Source organism: Perca flavescens, chromosome 6, assembly GCF_004354835.1.
Source record: "Perca flavescens isolate YP-PL-M2 chromosome 6, PFLA_1.0, whole genome shotgun sequence".
Classification (NCBI taxonomy): domain Eukaryota; kingdom Metazoa; phylum Chordata; class Actinopteri; order Perciformes; family Percidae; genus Perca; species Perca flavescens.
In genome coordinates, this window is record NC_041336.1 from 2429345 (window position 1) to 2446313 (window position 16969).

Genomic DNA, 16969 nt, shown 5'->3' on the forward strand with positions numbered 1-16969 from the left:
CAGAAGCCTCTAATTGGTCAGTTATGTCCTCTCATTCAGACTCACAGAAGCCTCTGATTGGTCAGTTATGTCCTCCCATTGTGCCTCTGATTGATCGGTTATGTGCTCCAGTTATTATCACGATTTGTTGATTTAACCAAAACTAATTTTATTGTCACATAGGCTAATTATAACTGCTTTGACATCCATATTGTGCTACATTCCTCCTTTACTGTGAAGGAGCCATTTCAGCTGTTGTGCGACAGTTTTCCATACATGCAGGTTTGCTGTAAGGTATCTACCTGATGAAATAGCAACGCGGATTTCATTGGCTCATTACACTGCTACTTACATGTCTGCGTTGCGCTCTGATGCTCCGAAACCCACGTTAGAGGAAACATAAACATCACTGCATGTCACGCTAGTAAACCCTAATAACACGTTACACAGTATATATATATATATATATGTATGTATGTATGTATGTGTGTCTATCGATTCATATTGTTCAGAGAGAATTATTTACAGACACACACACAGACAGACAGGAACACACAGACAGAGGAAAACACACACACGCACACATACAGAAACACACACAGAAACACACACCTACATACAGAGGAACACACAGACACATGCACACACACAGAGACACACATGCACGCACGCATAGACAGACGTTCACCACCGCTGTGTTCTTTTTTTGGATGTTTTCACTCTTTTTTACTCTGTGATTAGTCTGAGACAGATGGAGAGACAAATAAGGGAAGGTCGGCATTCAAAAACCCAAAATGTTGATTAAAAAGGGTGGTAAAGAACTTCGGGAAAATGCGCCAAAAATGTTGGAAAAAAGCGACAAAACCTTCGTAAAAAATGTCAAAAAAAAAGGTAAATGTCGTGAAAAGGCGACAAATGTTTTTGAATGTAAGAGGCGTGTCCTGTTTCAACAGCCAATAGAGAAGTCGGCTACAACCTGTAGAAATACAATGATCCATAATCCTTTTTATTTCTGTTACAACCGTTAACGGAGGCTGAAGAGAGACAAACACTGAAGAGACACACACACACACACACACATATATACATACATACATACATACATACATACATACATACAGACACACACACACACACACACACACATACATACATACATAGAGACACACACACACACACACACACACACATACATACATACATACAGAGACACACACACACACACATACATACATACATACACACACACACACACACACACACACATACATACATACATACATAGACACACACACACACACACACACATACATACATACACACACACACACACACACACACACACACACACACACACATACATACAGAGACACACACGCATACATACACACACACACACATACATACATACATACACACAGAGTGACACACACACACATACAAACCGAGATGTACACCGACACAGAGACACACACAGACAGAGACACACAGAGACACAGACACACACCGCACATACCACAGACACACACACAGCACACACACACAGCACACACACACTACACATATACCACAGACAAAGACACATACACACACCCTACACAGACAGACAGACAGACTCTGCTTGTAGTGCTTCTGTTGTGTCCGTGCATTACGTCATGTGTGTTTACTGACCTGTAGCTGTGATGTCACTGTTGTGTCCGTGCATTACGTCATGTCTGTTTACTGACCTGTAGCTGTGATGTCACTGTTGTGTCCGTGCATTACGTCATGTCTGTTTACTGACCTGTAGCTGTGATGTCACTGTGATGTCACTGTGATGTTTACTGACCTGTTGATGTCACTGTGATGTCACTGTTGTGTCCGTGCATTACGTCATGTCTGTTTACTGACCTGTAGCTGTGATGTCACTGTGATGTCACTGCAGGGTTTCCCGATGATGAACCGCGGCGCTCCCCTGGTGCTGAACCTGCGGCCCGGTCAGACGATGCAGCCGCTCACGCTGATCCAGTGTAGGTCACCTGACCTCCGTCACACATCGGCCAATCAGAAGCCTGGTTTCTGATGCGAGCGCTGACCTGTCTGCTTCCTGTCCCCCCCCCCACAGCGCCGTCGCTGGGTCAGCTGGTCCGGCCCAGCGTGGGCGTGTCCCCGATCCTGACCCGACCGGGCGCCGCCCAGCCAGGAGCCTTCACCGCCATGCTGAGCATCCGCACCGGCACGCCACAACCCGGTCAGAGAGACAGGCGGGGAGACAGACAGGCAGACAGACAGACAGAGAGGCAGACGGGGAGACAGACAGGCAGACGGACAGACAGACAGGCAGACGGACAGGCAGAGAGACAGGGAAACAGGCAGGCAGGGAGGCAGAAAGACAGACCGACAGACATACAGGGAGACAGACAGACAGGCAGGGAGACACAGACAGGGACACATGCAGACAGGGAGACAGGCAGGCAGGCAGGGAGACAGGGAGACAGGCAGGCAGACAGACAGGGAGTGTAAGATTTATCTGCAGCTCATTCTGTTAAAAACATCTTGAGGAAATCTTATTGTCAACTTTCAGATCCTGATTGGTTGGTTGGTTGGTTGGTTGATTGATTGATTGATTGATTGATTGATTGATTGATTGATTGATCTTTTTTGTCTCCAGTTAACTTCCAGATGACCCAGGTGGGAGGAGCCAGCCCTCTGAAGCTGGCAGGAAGCCCCGCCCTCCCCTCAGGATCGGCCAATGGAGTCACCAGAATCAGTGAGTTAGTTTCTTCTTCTGTTTGAGTGCTGGGAACTAATGGTGCGTTTACAGCTGGGGGGTTTTGACGCTTATTCCAACGTTTCTGTCCGTGTTCTCTCTGTTTGTTATGCTTTTACAAAGTTGTTGTTGCTTTTTCTGCCGTTTTTTTTTTTTTTTTTTTTGGCTCAATTCAAACCGGATCTAAATGTTTTTTCTGTTTGACTTTAATGTTCCAAAGCGCTGGGAACTAATGGTGCGTTTCCACCCACGTCCGGTGGCGTGATTACGTACAACGTCAATGCAAAGACACAAACGGACGTGAATTCACAGCGGTGCAATTGAGGGCAGACCGGACTCCAAAACATCGAACACAAGTTCAGGATGGTGCCGCCTAGGGATGCACCGAAATGAAAATTCTTGGCCGAAACCGAAAACCGAAAAAGAGGAAACCAAGACAGAAAAGAAATTATGCCAATTATTAGTACCATTGCATTTATGGCTATGACTGTGTACTAACTTTACTAAAATCAAGGCATTGCAGTATAAATTAATATTAAAGTTTAATAAAAAAAATATCTAGCAGAAATATGGCTACAATCTGATAGTCACATACAGTATGTAGTAGCCTAAGAACAGAATAGCTTACCTGTTGTTGTTGTTGTTGTTGTTGTTGTTATTATTATTATTATTATTATTATTATTATTATTTGAGGCACTCTGCAGGATTTCCCTGAACATATCAGACAACGAAGGTGCATGCCCCTCATCTGGTGCACAGAGACGAGTCTTTGTTTCTGCGCTCTGATCTCCTGCGCTGGGCGGTGCTCCGTCTCTGTCTCCATGGCGACCTGGATCATTTCTCGTGCGCCCTGCTTTATTTCCGCATCCAAGTAATGGTCTTTTATAACGCGGATCAAGTCCAGTCGCGATGAAGTGCAGAGGATCCGAACAGATCTCACTGAAACGTGTGCTGACAGACTCTAAGAGCTACTTCTCATTGTTTTCACTGCGTGGTCCGTCTCAACCTCGTTGCCTAGGAGACGCTTTGCAGGTGGAACGGATCGGCTACTGACACACGTGCAGGTCGCGGTTTCTGTTTGCGTCATCAAATTTTCGGTGGCCGAATATTCGGTGCATCCCTAGTGCCGCCACATCTCCTGCCTCGATTGAAAACAGAGTTCAAAAACGTCATTTTCAATTTTTTTGTGGAGCACAACCTGCACACGCACACAAATGACTCTTAAAGGGCCAGTGTGTAACGTGTTGTGTTGCCCGTTCACCAACTTGTCCTTTTTCATGAATATTTACCTCCAACGTCAACTCCAAGGATTCCTATTGGCTGGAAATGTAACATTAGCGTTAGCATGAACTGGGGTAGACGCTCCATATTCATGATCTATCTAGAAATACGTTAGCTGGTAAGAGACATACAGTGTGTGTGTGTGTGTGTGTGTGTGTGTGTGTGTGTGTGTGTGTGTGTGTGTGTGTGTGTGTGTGTGTGTGTGTGTGTGTGTGTGTGTGTGTGAGACATACAGGACATACTGCTCCACCTGTGTGCCTGTGTGTGTGTGTGTGATGAGACTTACAGACTTATTATATCCATTTTCACAAAGTTTCTATATCAGAACATTTGGGTTTTTCTCTCAGCCAAATTGTCAAAAAAGATAACGTGGATGGCTCCCTACAACGCTGTTCACAAGTAAAGTAAATAATCAGTTCACTACTTTTATTGAATTTGTTTTTTATTGAATTTTATAGCATTTAAAAACAAAAGATTAAAAAGAACATTACAAAAAAGTGCAGAAAAAACTTGGAAAAAAGTGACAAAAACATCGGAAAGTGACAAAACTGATGAAAAAGATTAACCCAAATGTTGAAAAAAAGTTTTGATTGAAAATTTTGACCCAGAAAAACTAAAAGTTGTCGACTGGGAAGAAAACCACGAGGGTGAAGTAACATTTTCACTGCAGGACTTTTACTGTAACAGAGTATTTATACAGTGTGGTATTAGTACTTTTACTGCAGTAATCTGAATATTTCTTCCAGCGCTGGGTAAAGTACAAGTACCTTAACATTTGTACTGGAGTAAATGGACTTATATTGTGTCTTTGTCTCCATGACCACCAGCTGCCGGGCCCTCGGCGCCGGCCTCCAGCCCCCCCAAAGTGGTGATGAGTGTGGAGGAGTTTTACTACGGGACGTTTGAAGGCGACCTGAGTCTGAGGAAGCCCCTCCCTCTGGGGATCAAACCCTCGGCCTTCATCTGCCAGATCTGCTCTCACATGGCCGACACCAACCTCAGGTAAACACTTGGTCACACCTGGACACATCTGGTCACACCTGGACACACCTGGACACACTCAGACACATCTAGACACACCTGGGCACACCTGGACACACTCAGGCACACCTGGTCACACCTGGACACACTCAGATGCACCTGGACACACCTAGACACACTCAGATGCACCTGGACACACCTAGACACACCTGGACACACCTAGACACACCTGGACACACTCAGGCACACTTGGTCACACCTAGACACACTCAGACACACCCGGACACACCTGGTCACACCTGGACACACCAGGACACATCTAGACCCACCTGGACACATATAGACACACCTGGTCACACCTGGTCACACCTGGACACACTCAGACACATCTAGACACACCTGGGCACACCTGGACACACTCAGGCACACCTGGTCACACCTGGACACACTCAGATGCACCTGGACACACCTAGACACACTCAGATGCACCTGGACACACCTAGACACACCTGGACACACTCAGGCACACTTGGTCACACCTAGACACACTCAGACACACCCGGACACACCTGGTCACACCTGGACACACCAGGACACATCTAGACCCACCTGGACACATAGACACACCCGGACACACCTGGTCACACCTGGACACACCTGGACATATCTAGACCCACCTGGACACATATAGACACACCTGGACACATCTAGACACACCTGGACACACCTGGTCACACCTAGACACACTCAGACACATATAAATCTTGTGATTTGTGTGTGTGTGTGTGTACAGGTTCATGCATCACATGCTGCAGCACTCTGAGCTGATTGGAGCAGGAAGTGATGACAGGAAGTGCTGCAGGTTCTGTTACCGCCAGTTCTCGTCTCCGGCTCAGCTGCAGAGCCACCAGGACCAGGTGCACGGCTCGGCCCAGTCCTCCTGTAAGAACCACACGCCACTGATGCATTCTGGGACTCTGGGTTGTTTACATTTCTTCAAAACAAAACAAACTGGACGCAGCAGCAGTGGCTCTGCTAAATAGTCTCAGGAAGGAACTGGTTCTGGTTCTGGTTGTGGTGGAACATTTACAACCCGCAAAACAAAACTCCACATCCAATATTAAATGAAGTTAACACAATACATTGTGTTGACACGATACAGTCACGTGAGCTATTTAAATTAGCTGATACATGGTTAAACCTCATTGGCTCTTACCAGCAAGGCCCCCTCAAAGGAACACTCCACCGTTTGTTGAAATAGGGTGTTTCGTAGGGCTGCTCCCTCTTAGTGGATTAGTCGACTAATCGGTGGTTTTGGTCTTAGACAACTTAGATCTCTTCAGTCCATTAGTGATGTTTGATGCTGTTTTCATGCTGAATGACTTATTTCCAAGAAACGTACGAGCACATCTCTGGTAAACACAAGAATTAAACTGGTGCTTTTTGCTTTTGACTCTTTGTGGAGAAACTCAGATTTACAGATCTGTCGATTAAATCAACTAATTGATTAGTCGATACAATTGAATGAGTGTTAGTCGACTAAGAAGTTCTGCAATCGAGCACAGCCCTAATTATTCACCGTCTCCTCTATATTTATAGATGTGGGCAAACGCATTTTTGTCTCAGTGCATGCATCGTCTTAGTCCGGCAGCCCCGCCGCTAGCTTAGCTTAGCGTAATGAATGGAATCCTTTGTTGCCGTTAGCATGTCGTGAGTAAACGTGACCCAACAACAACAAAAACGCAGCCTATTTACTTCTTATGGCCTGCGTATTCATGACGAGTACAAATAGCGATGCAGATTAAGACTAGATGATTTCCTAGGCAGATATTGATTTGGGACTATATTGGGTGGAAGTAGACTACAGCCGAAGCACTGCTACTCGAGCACAGAGATATCAGCAGCCCGCGGAGCTCCACGTCTGGCGCAAAGTCACTGTTTCTGGGTTACTGGACTACCAAATGCCGCTGCCCTGACTGAGCTCCGCGGGCTGCCGATATCTCTGTGTCAGAGTAGCAGTGCTTCGGCTGTAGTCTACTTCCACACAATATAGTCCCACGACATGCAAACGGCAACAAAGGATTCCATTCACTACGCTAAGCTAAGCTAGTGGCGGCGCCAGACTAAGACAATGCATGCACTGATACAAAAATGCGTTTGCCCCCCCTATATAAATATAGAGGAGACGGTGAATAACCCTTTTTCAACAAACGGTGGTGTGTTCCTTTAATGCACGGCTTACCTGGGCTTAATCCCAGGTAAGCAGCACTGAAGGTGCAGCAGTCTGCTGCTGAAGGAGCTGCTCAGAGAACTCCCGGTCTTGTGTGAGGGGTGAGAGGTGTTGTCTGTGATTGATGCCAGCCTGGCTGACATCCCCCCCCACTCTCCCCCCTATGGTGTCCAGAGGGCAGACCAGAACAGAGCTAGCCCTCCTCACCAGTCTTTTCCTGTCCCATAGTGTGAGTTGGGGGGCCTACTGGCAGGTTAAGGCGGGCCTGGTTACCTCCACAGCAATCCCACCAATCAGTCCCAAAACCTCCCAGTTAGAGAGGAGATGATCTAAACATAGTCTTTGTCTTTGTGAGGACTTTACCTGGGTCTTCTCACCTCTCTCTGTCACCTCCCTCTCTGTCACCTCCCTCTCTGTCTCTCTCTATCCCCCCCCCTCTCTCTGTGTCTCTCTCTCTCTCTCTCTCTCTCTGTCTCTCTCTCTCTTTCTCTCTGTATGTCTCTCTCTCTTTCTCTCACCTCTCTCTCTCTCCCTTTCTCTCTCTCTCGCTGTATGTCTCTCCCTCTCTCTCTCTCTGTATGTGTGTCTCTCTCTCCCTCTCTGTCTCACCTCTCTCTCTCCCTCCCCCCCCTCTCTCTCTCTCTCTCTCAGCCATGTGTCGTATCTGTGAGTGGGCGTTTGAGAACGAGCCAGCCTTCCTGAACCACATGAAGTCCAACCACAAACCAGGAGAGATGCCGTACGTCTGCCAGGTGAGTCTGACCGCTGACCTCGGGCCTCGTTACCTGGGCTGTGACTCCACAGGTGTGTTATTTAGCTGGGCTGTGACTCTACCGGTGTGTTAGTTACCTGGGCTGTGACTCTACCGGTGTGTTAGTTACCTGGGCTGTGACTCTACCGGTGTGTTAGTTACCTGGGCTGTGACTTCTACAGGTGTGTTAGTTACCTGGGCTGTGACTGTACAGGTGTGTTAGTTACCTGGGCTGTGACTCTACAGGTGTGTTAGTTACCTGAACTGTGACTCTACAGGTGTGTTACCTGGGCTGTGACTCCACAGGTGTGTTATTTAGCTGGGCTGTGACTGTACAGGTGTGTTAGATACTTGGGCTGTGACTCTACCGGTGTGTTAGTTACCTGGGCTGTGACTCTACCGGTGTGTTAGTTACCTGGGCTGTGACTTCCACAGGTGTGTTAGTTACTTGGGCTGTGACTGTACAGGTGTGTTAGTTACCTGGGCTGTGACTTCTACAGGTGTGTTAGTTACCTGGGCTGTGACTCTACCGGTGTGTTAGTTACCTGGGCTGTGACTTCTACAGGTGTGTTAGTTACCTGGGCTGTGACTATACCGGTGTGTTGGTTACCTGGGCTGTGACTCTACAGGTGTGTTAGTTACCTGGGCTGTGACTTCTACAGGTGTGTTAGTTACCTGGGCTGTGACTATACCGGTGTGTTGGTTACCTGGGCTGTGACTTCTACAGGTGTGTTGGTTACCTGGGCTGTGACTTCTACAGGTGTGTTAGTTACCTGGGCTGTGACTTCTACAGGTGTGTTAGTTACCTGGGCTGTGACTTCTACAGGTGTTAGTTAACTGGGCTGTGACTGTACATGTGTGTTAGTTACCTGGGCTGTGACTCCACAGGTGTGCTATTTACCTGGCCTGTGACTCCACAGGTGTGTTATTTACCTGGGCTGTGACTCCACAAGTGTGTTATTTACCTGGGCTGTGACTGTACAGGTGTGTTATTTACCTGGGCTGTGACTCCACAGGTGTGTTCGTATCGCTCGTCCTTCTACTCTGATGTCCTGTCGCACTTCGCCAGCTTCCACAGAGAGTCTCGCTTCCTGTTGTGTCTCTTCTGCCTGAAGGTGAACAGAAACCCCATCAGCTACCAGCAGCACCTGATGAGACACCAGGTAATACACACACACAGACACACACACACACACACACACACACACACACACACACACAGACACACACGCAAGTTGAGTGCTACATTACTGACTTGTCTCTGTGTCTCCTGTCTATTCTTACTCTGTCTCTGTCTCTTCTGTCTCTCTGTGTCTCTCTGTGTCTCCTGTCTCTCTCTGTGTCTCTGTGTCCCAGATGAACCAGGCCTTCCACTGCAATAGATGCCGTCTCCAGTTTGTCTTCCTGAAGGACAAGATGCAGCACAAACTGGAGAACCATCGCAGCTTCCGTCGGCCGGCCCAGCTGGAAGGACTGCCGCCGGGGTCAAAGGTCAGATCATTAAACACGAAGCTAGGCCTGTCAGAACTGGACAACAGTGATGTTTCAATATTCCCTCTAAAAAAAATCACAGAGGTTTGAATAAATGTGAACATCTGTTTGTAAGAGAAAGCAAAACAAGAGAAACAGAACTAGGGCCCGGTTGTGTTGGACCAGGGCCCGGTTGGGTTGGGTTGGACCAGGGCGCTGTTGGGTTGGACCAGGGCCCGGTTGGGTTGTGTTGGACCAGGGCGATGTTGGGTTGGACCAGGGCGCGGTTGTGTTGGGTTGGGTTGTGTTGGGTTGGGTGTGGTTGGGTTGGACCAGGGCGCGGTTGGGTTGGGTGTGGTTGGGTTGGACCAGGGCGTGGTTGGGTTGGGTTGGACCAGGGAGCGGTTGGGTTGGGTTGGGGTTGGGTTGGACCAGGGCGTGGTTGGGTTGGGTTGGACCAGGGCACGGTTGGGTTGGGTTGGACCAGGGCCCTGTTGGGTTGAGTTGGACCAGGGCACGGTTGGGTTGGGTTGTGTTGGACCAGGGCCCGGTTGGGTTGTGTTGGACCAGGGCCCTGTTGTGTTGAGTTGGACCAAGGCGCGGTTGGGTTGGGTTGGGTTGGACCAGGGCCCGGTTGGGTTGGACCAGAACGCAGTTGGGTTGGACCAGGGCCCGGTTGGGTTGGACCAGGGCGTGCCACCCATCAGTGTGATCTCTAATACCCCGTTTACACGTACATGGCTATTTTGACCAACCGAGACATTTCCTTTCGCTTGTGCCCTTCGTTTACACGCAAAAAGAGAATCCTCCTCTGAAAATGAGTCTTTCTGAAAACGATTCTTTCTAAAACCTCCAGCCAGAGTGGAGATTGCCACCTACAGGTCTTGTTACACTGCCACCTAGAGGTCTCGTTACACTGCCACTGCCACCTACAGGTCTCGTTACACTGCCACCTTCAGGTCTCGTCACACTGCCACTGCCACCTACAGGTCTCGTTACACTGCCACTGCCACCTACAGATCTCGTTAAACTGCCACTGCTACCTACAGGTCTCGTTACACTGCCACCTACAGGTGTCGTTACACTGCCACCTACAGGTGTCGTTACACTGCCACTGCCACCTACAGGTCTCGTTACACTGCCACCTACAGGTCTCGTCACACTGCCACTGCCACCTACAGTTCTCGTTACACTGCCACTGCCACCTACAGATCTCGTTACACTGCCACTTACAGGTCTCGTGACACTGCCACCTACAGGTTTCGTTACACCGCCACCTACAGGTCTCGTTACACTGCCACTGCCACCTACAGGTCTCGTTACACTGCCACCTACATGTCTTGTTACACTGCCACCTTCAGGTCTCGTCAGACTGCCACTGACACCTACAGGTCTCGTTACACTGCCACTGCCACCTACAGATCTCGTTACACTGCCACCTACAGGTCTTGTGACACTGCCACCTACAGGTCTCGTTACACCGCCACCTACAGGTCTTGTTACACCTCCACCTACAGGTCTCGTTACACTTCCACTGCCACATACAGGTCTCGTTACACCGCCACCTACAGGTCTTGTAACAGGTCTCGTTACACTTCCACTGCCACCTACAGGTCTCGTTACACCGCCACCTACAGGTCTCGTTACACTGCCACCTACAGGTCTCGTTACACTGCCACCTACAGGTCTTGTTACACTGCCACCTATAGGTCTCGCTACACCGCCACCTACAGGTCTCGTTACACCGCCACCTACAGGTCTTGTTACACTGCCACCTACAGGTCTCGTTACACCGCCACCTACGTGTCTTGTTACACCGCCACCTACAGGTCTTGTTACACCGCCAACTACGTGTCTTGTTACATCGCCACCTACAGGTCTCGCTACACCGCCACCTACGTGTCTTGTTACACCGCCACCTACAGGTCTCGTTACACTGCCACCTACAGGTCTCGTTACACCGCCACCTACGTGTCTTGTTACACTGCCACCTACAGGTCTCGTTACACTGCCACCTACAGGTCTCGTTACACCGCCACCTACAGGTCTCGTTACACTGCCACCTACAGGTCTTGTTACACCGCCACCTACGTGTCTTGTTACACCGCCACCTACAGGTCTTGTTACACCGCCAACTACGTGTCTTGTTACATCGCCACCTACAGGTCTCGCTACACCGCCACCTACGTGTCTTGTTACACCGCCACCTACAGGTCTCGTTACACTGCCACCTACAGGTCTCGTTACACCGCCACCTACGTGTCTTGTTACACTGCCACCTACAGGTCTCGTTACACTGCCACCTACAGGTCTCGTTACACCGCCACCTACGTGTCTTGTTACACCGCCACCTACAGGTCTTGTTACACAGCCAACTACGTGTCTTGTTACACCGCCACCTACAGGTCTCGCTACACCGCCACCTACGTGTCTTGTTACACCGCCACCTACAGGTCTCGCTACACCGCCACCTACGTGTCTTGTTACACCGCCACCTACAGGTCTCGTTACACCGCCACCTACAGGTCTCGTTACACCGCCACCTACGTGTCTTGTTACACCGCCACCTACAGGTCTCGTTACACCGCCACCTACAGGTCTCGTTACACTGCCACCTACAGGTCTCGTTACACCGCCACCTACAGGTCTCGCTACACCGCCACCTACGTGTCTTGTTACACCGCCACCTACAGGTCTCGTTACACCGCCACCTACAGGTCTCGTTACACCGCCACCTACAGGTCTCGTTACACCGCCACCTACAGGTCTCGTTACACTGCCACCTACATGCTCTTGACAGCATATATACACAGGTTTGTGTGAACAAACACTTTTCTGAAAACTGACAGCTGTGCATGTTAATGTTATTTTTAAACGGAGAGGTTGAAATGTCTGTTTATGAAAATAGCCGGCCACGTGGAAACGTAGCATAAACGCACACGGGTCTGGTTCTCACCTTACACATGAACAGTCCTGCACCGTAATGACTAGGGGTGTGACGAGACACTCGCTCACGAGACAAGACGAGACACGAGATTGGGGTCATGAGAACGAGACGCGATCTTAACACTAATTTAAAGAAAACTTCAGTTAAGAAATATGACTGGGACAAATAGTCTTTACTCAGAGAACCAAGGTTACAAGCTAGGGGTGTGACGAGACGCTTACTCCACGAGACGAGACACATCACGAGATTGGGTTCACAAGAACGAGACGAGATTTCTCGTCGAGGTGAAAAGTTGTCTCGTGAGGCGATGTGATGTCAACGTGATGGAGCGTGGAATTACTATTGAAGATCCCCCTGCCACTTTTAAATCATTTGTGTGGCAACATTTGGGTTTTCCTGCGGAAATAATAAACAGCGAAAGAGTGACAGACAAGACGAACACAATATGTAAACATTGTAAGAAAAAATGCCGTATACCGCGGCTAACACGAGCACGATGCAAAAACACTTACAGCACCACCACAGCTCTCTACTAACTACTGCACCCGCGGGTGCAGTAGTTAGTAGTACGGCATTTTTTTCTTACAATGTTTACTATTGTGTTCGTCTTGTCTGTGACTCTTTCACTCTTTTCACCTCGACGAGAAATCTCGTCACGTTTTAATCTCGCGAGATCTTGTAAAACGAGATCTCGTCACACCCTTAGTAATGACGTAACCGTGCTCTGGTCCTGAATGTTTTAAAGCAGTGTGAGTGCAGTCATCATAACTCTGACTGTGTCTCTGTGTTATAGATTAATAACTCTGACTGTGTCTCTATATTATAGATTAACAGCAAGCTTTTTGTCACTTTTTCAAATTGTTTTTTGTCACTTTTTAAAAAGAAATTGGTCACCTTTGGCCATGTTTTTGATGGTTTTTTTCGGTCACTTTTTCAGTGTTTTAAAAGAAGTGTTTTTCCGATTTACCGACTGTGTCTCTATATTATAGATTAATAACTGACTGTCTCTATATTATAGATTAATAATTTACTGTCTCTATATTATAGCTTAATAACCGACTGTGTCTCTATATTATAGATTAATAACTGACTGTGTCTCTATATTATAGATTAATAACTGACTAATATAGAGACAGTCAGTTATTAATCTATAATATAGAGACATAGATTAATAACTGACTGTCTCTATATTATAGCTTAATAACCGACTGTCTCTATATTATAGATTAATAACCGACTGTGTCTCTATATTATAGATTAATAACTGTATCTGTGTCTCTATATTATAGATTAATTGTCTGTGTCTCTATATTATAGATTAATAACTGTGTCTGTGTCTCTGTATTATAGATTAATAACTCTCTGTGTCTCTATATTATAGATTAATAACTGACTGTCTCTATATTATAGATTAATAACTGTCTGTGTCTCTGTATTATAGATTAATAACTGTCTGTGTCTCTATATTATAGATTAATAACTGACTGTCTCTATATTATAGATTAATAACTGTCTGTGTCTCTGTATTATAGATTAATAACTGTGTCTGTGTCTCTATATTATAGATTAATAACTGATTGTCTCTATATTATAGATTAATAACTGTCTGTGTCTCTGTATTATAGATTAATAACTGTGTCTGTATTATAGATTAATAACTGTGTCTGTGTCTCTATATTATAGATTAATAACTGTGTCTGTGTCTCCAGGTAACGATCAGGACTTATGGAAAGATCCGGACTCTGCCGTCAGCGGGGGTCCGGCTGCAGAGCCCCTCCTCCCTCATCCAGCCAATCAACATCAAGACAGAGAAATCTGCCACCCAGAGGAGCCCCCCCCTCTTCAAACCGCCCCGATCACCAACGAAGAAGACGGTCGGCCGCAGAGTCAGCGTCGACAGGTGAGACTAACTTGCTGGTCTTACAGGGAGGTGTGTTCAGGTGCATTCTGGGCGTGCTGGTCTTACAGGGAGGTGTGTTCAGGTGCATTCTGGGCGTGCTGGTCTTACAGGGAGGTGTGTTCAGGTGCATTCTGGGCGTGCTGGTCTTACAGGGAGGTGTGTTCAGGTGCATTCTGGGCGTGCTGGTCTTACAGGGAGGTGTGTTCAGGTGCATTCTGGGCGTGCTGGTCTTACAGGGAGGTGTGTTCAGGTGCATTCTGGGCGTGCTGGTCTTACAGGGAGGTGTGTTCAGGTGCATTCTGGGCGTGCTGGTCTTACAGGGAGGTGTGTTCAGGTGCATTCTGGGCGTGCTGGTCTTACAGGGAGGTGTGTTCAGGTGCATTCTGGGCGTGCTGGTCTTACAGGGAGGTGTGTTCAGGTGCATTCTGGGCGTGCTGGTCTTACAGGGAGGTGTGTTCAGGTGCATTCTGGGCGTGCTGGTCTTACAGGGAGGTGTGTTCAATTGTTTTGTGTCTTTTAGAGTCTGGAATAGAGCATTGTATATCCTGTACCAGAAATCTTTTCAATAAATTTCAATAAACGGTTATTAGGCTATTTATACAGCTTAGTATTCAATGCAAATACTACATAAATCCTGTTCCTAGTTCTCTCACTGAGTACCTAACGCAGTACGTGTCCTTGTGTCCTGCAGGACATCCTGTCCCGCTGCAGAGCGCCTGCTGTGTCTGGAGTGTGGAACCGACATCTCCGACTTCTCGGCCCACTACCCGACTCACGTCTCCTGTCTGCTGTGTCCCTACGCCAGCTGCTGCTCCCGCGCATACGCAGCACACATGATCCAGTAGGTTACTGCAGTAATACACACTCTGTACTACACACATGATCCAGTAGGTTACTGCAGTAATACACACTCTGTACTACACACATGATCCAGTAGGTTACTGCAGTAATACACACTCTGTACTACACACATGATCCAGTAGGTTACTGCAGTAATACACACTCTGTACTACACACATGATCCAGTAGGTTACTGCAGTAATACACACTCTGTACTACACACATGATCCAGTAGGTTACTGCAGTAATACACACCTGTACTACACACATGATCCAGTAGGTTACTGCAGTAATACACACTCTGTACTACACACATGATCCAGTAGGTTACTGCAGTAATACACACTCTGTACTACACACATGATCCAGTAGGTTACTGCAGTAATACACACTCTGTACTACACACATGATCCAGTAGGTTACTGCAGTAATACACACTCTGTACTACACACATGATCCAGTAGGTTACTGCAGTAATACACACTCTGTACTACACACATGATCCAGTAAGTTACTGCAGTAATACACACTCTGTACTACACACTCTGATCCAGTAAGTTACTGCAGTAATACACACTCTGTACTACACACTCCATCCACACACACACACACACACACACATAGTTTCCTTTGTGCTGGACGTCAATAATAATAATAATAATAATAATAATAATAACAATATTAAGTGATATTAAAAGCTGTGATTGTTGTTGTTATTGTTGTGTGTTTCAGTCATCACGTACCGAGACCCAAAGACAAAGTAGTTCCTCTGCACAGACTGCCTCCTCCGTGGTGAGACTCCAGCATTACTCATCTCTGATTGGCTGTCGGCTGTTAGTCCCGCCCCTCTGACCCTCTCTCTCTCTCTCTCTGATTGGTTTCCAGTGGGTTTGAGCTGCGGTGTTCTGACTGTGACTTCCAGCCTCAGAACGCAGATCAGATGGCCGAACATCTGCTGAAGAACCCAGAACACTACAGCGCCACCTGTAGACCCAGGAGTAAGAGACACGCACACACACACACACACACACACACACACACACACACACACACACACACACACACACACACACACACACACACACACACACACACACACACACACACACACACACACACACACACACACACACACACACACACACACACACACACACACACACACACACACACACACACACACACACACACACACACACACACACAGAGACACAGGCGCGCGGGAACCTATTTTTGACCAGGGGTGCTGAATAACAAAAATAATGGATGTCTGACAATTTCTCCCCCAGGAAATATTTTGGATTTTGACAGCTAAATACGTAGTTTTAGCGCGGTGTATATGCAATGAAAACGATTGTACTTACAGGCATTGCCCTCATAGGGAACGGAATTATCTTTAAAGCAACTTTATTCTTTTTGCAGAATAACCAACATTTCCGGGGACAGTGCGTGTAAACCGTAGTTGTTTTCCGCACGTGAACAGGAAGTAAGCTGAACCATATTCCCATATTGATATGGCACTCTAACACAACAAATGACACAAGAAACAGCTTATCATTCATGCTCATCAGCTAAATGCTGATTATTCATGTCTACTAAGACCATGACAAATACAACTGTCTTGATCTTTATCAGTTTGACAGCTCACCTGCCTCCTCTCTGCATGGTCAGTTACCTTTAGATGACCTTTACATTTTAAACATATTTAAAATTAAAATGGTCACTTAATCTGCTGTCTTTATTTACTTACATTAATCAAATTCTTCATTGGTTTGTTAACGTTAAATAGTCTGTCTCAATATTGTGTTGTAAATAAAATAACAGCCCATTAGGCCTACCT

The 16969-nt window shown here is 47.2% G+C and overlaps 1 protein-coding gene across 3 annotated transcripts in view; it reads left to right on the forward strand.

The window, feature by feature from the left end:
* The window catches only part of pogzb (pogo transposable element derived with ZNF domain b), a 47287-nt gene that overhangs the window by 3771 nt on the left and 26547 nt on the right, over positions 1–16969 (forward strand). For 2 of the 3 annotated variants that reach the window (XM_028581657.1, XM_028581656.1), the window contains exons 5-16: positions 1904–1988; positions 2084–2209; positions 2630–2728; positions 4838–5012; positions 5785–5933; positions 7873–7973; positions 8989–9135; positions 9329–9463; positions 14099–14289; positions 14981–15130; positions 15862–15921; positions 16015–16127. In XM_028581657.1, coding sequence (XP_028437458.1) covers positions 1904–1988; positions 2084–2209; positions 2630–2728; positions 4838–5012; positions 5785–5933; positions 7873–7973; positions 8989–9135; positions 9329–9463; positions 14099–14289; positions 14981–15130; positions 15862–15921; positions 16015–16127 — 1531 coding nt within the window. The remainder of the gene's footprint in view (positions 1–1903; positions 1989–2083; positions 2210–2629; positions 2729–4837; positions 5013–5784; positions 5934–7872; positions 7974–8988; positions 9136–9328; positions 9464–14098; positions 14290–14980; positions 15131–15861; positions 15922–16014; positions 16128–16969) is intronic. The other variant, XM_028581658.1, reaches the window with a different exon arrangement.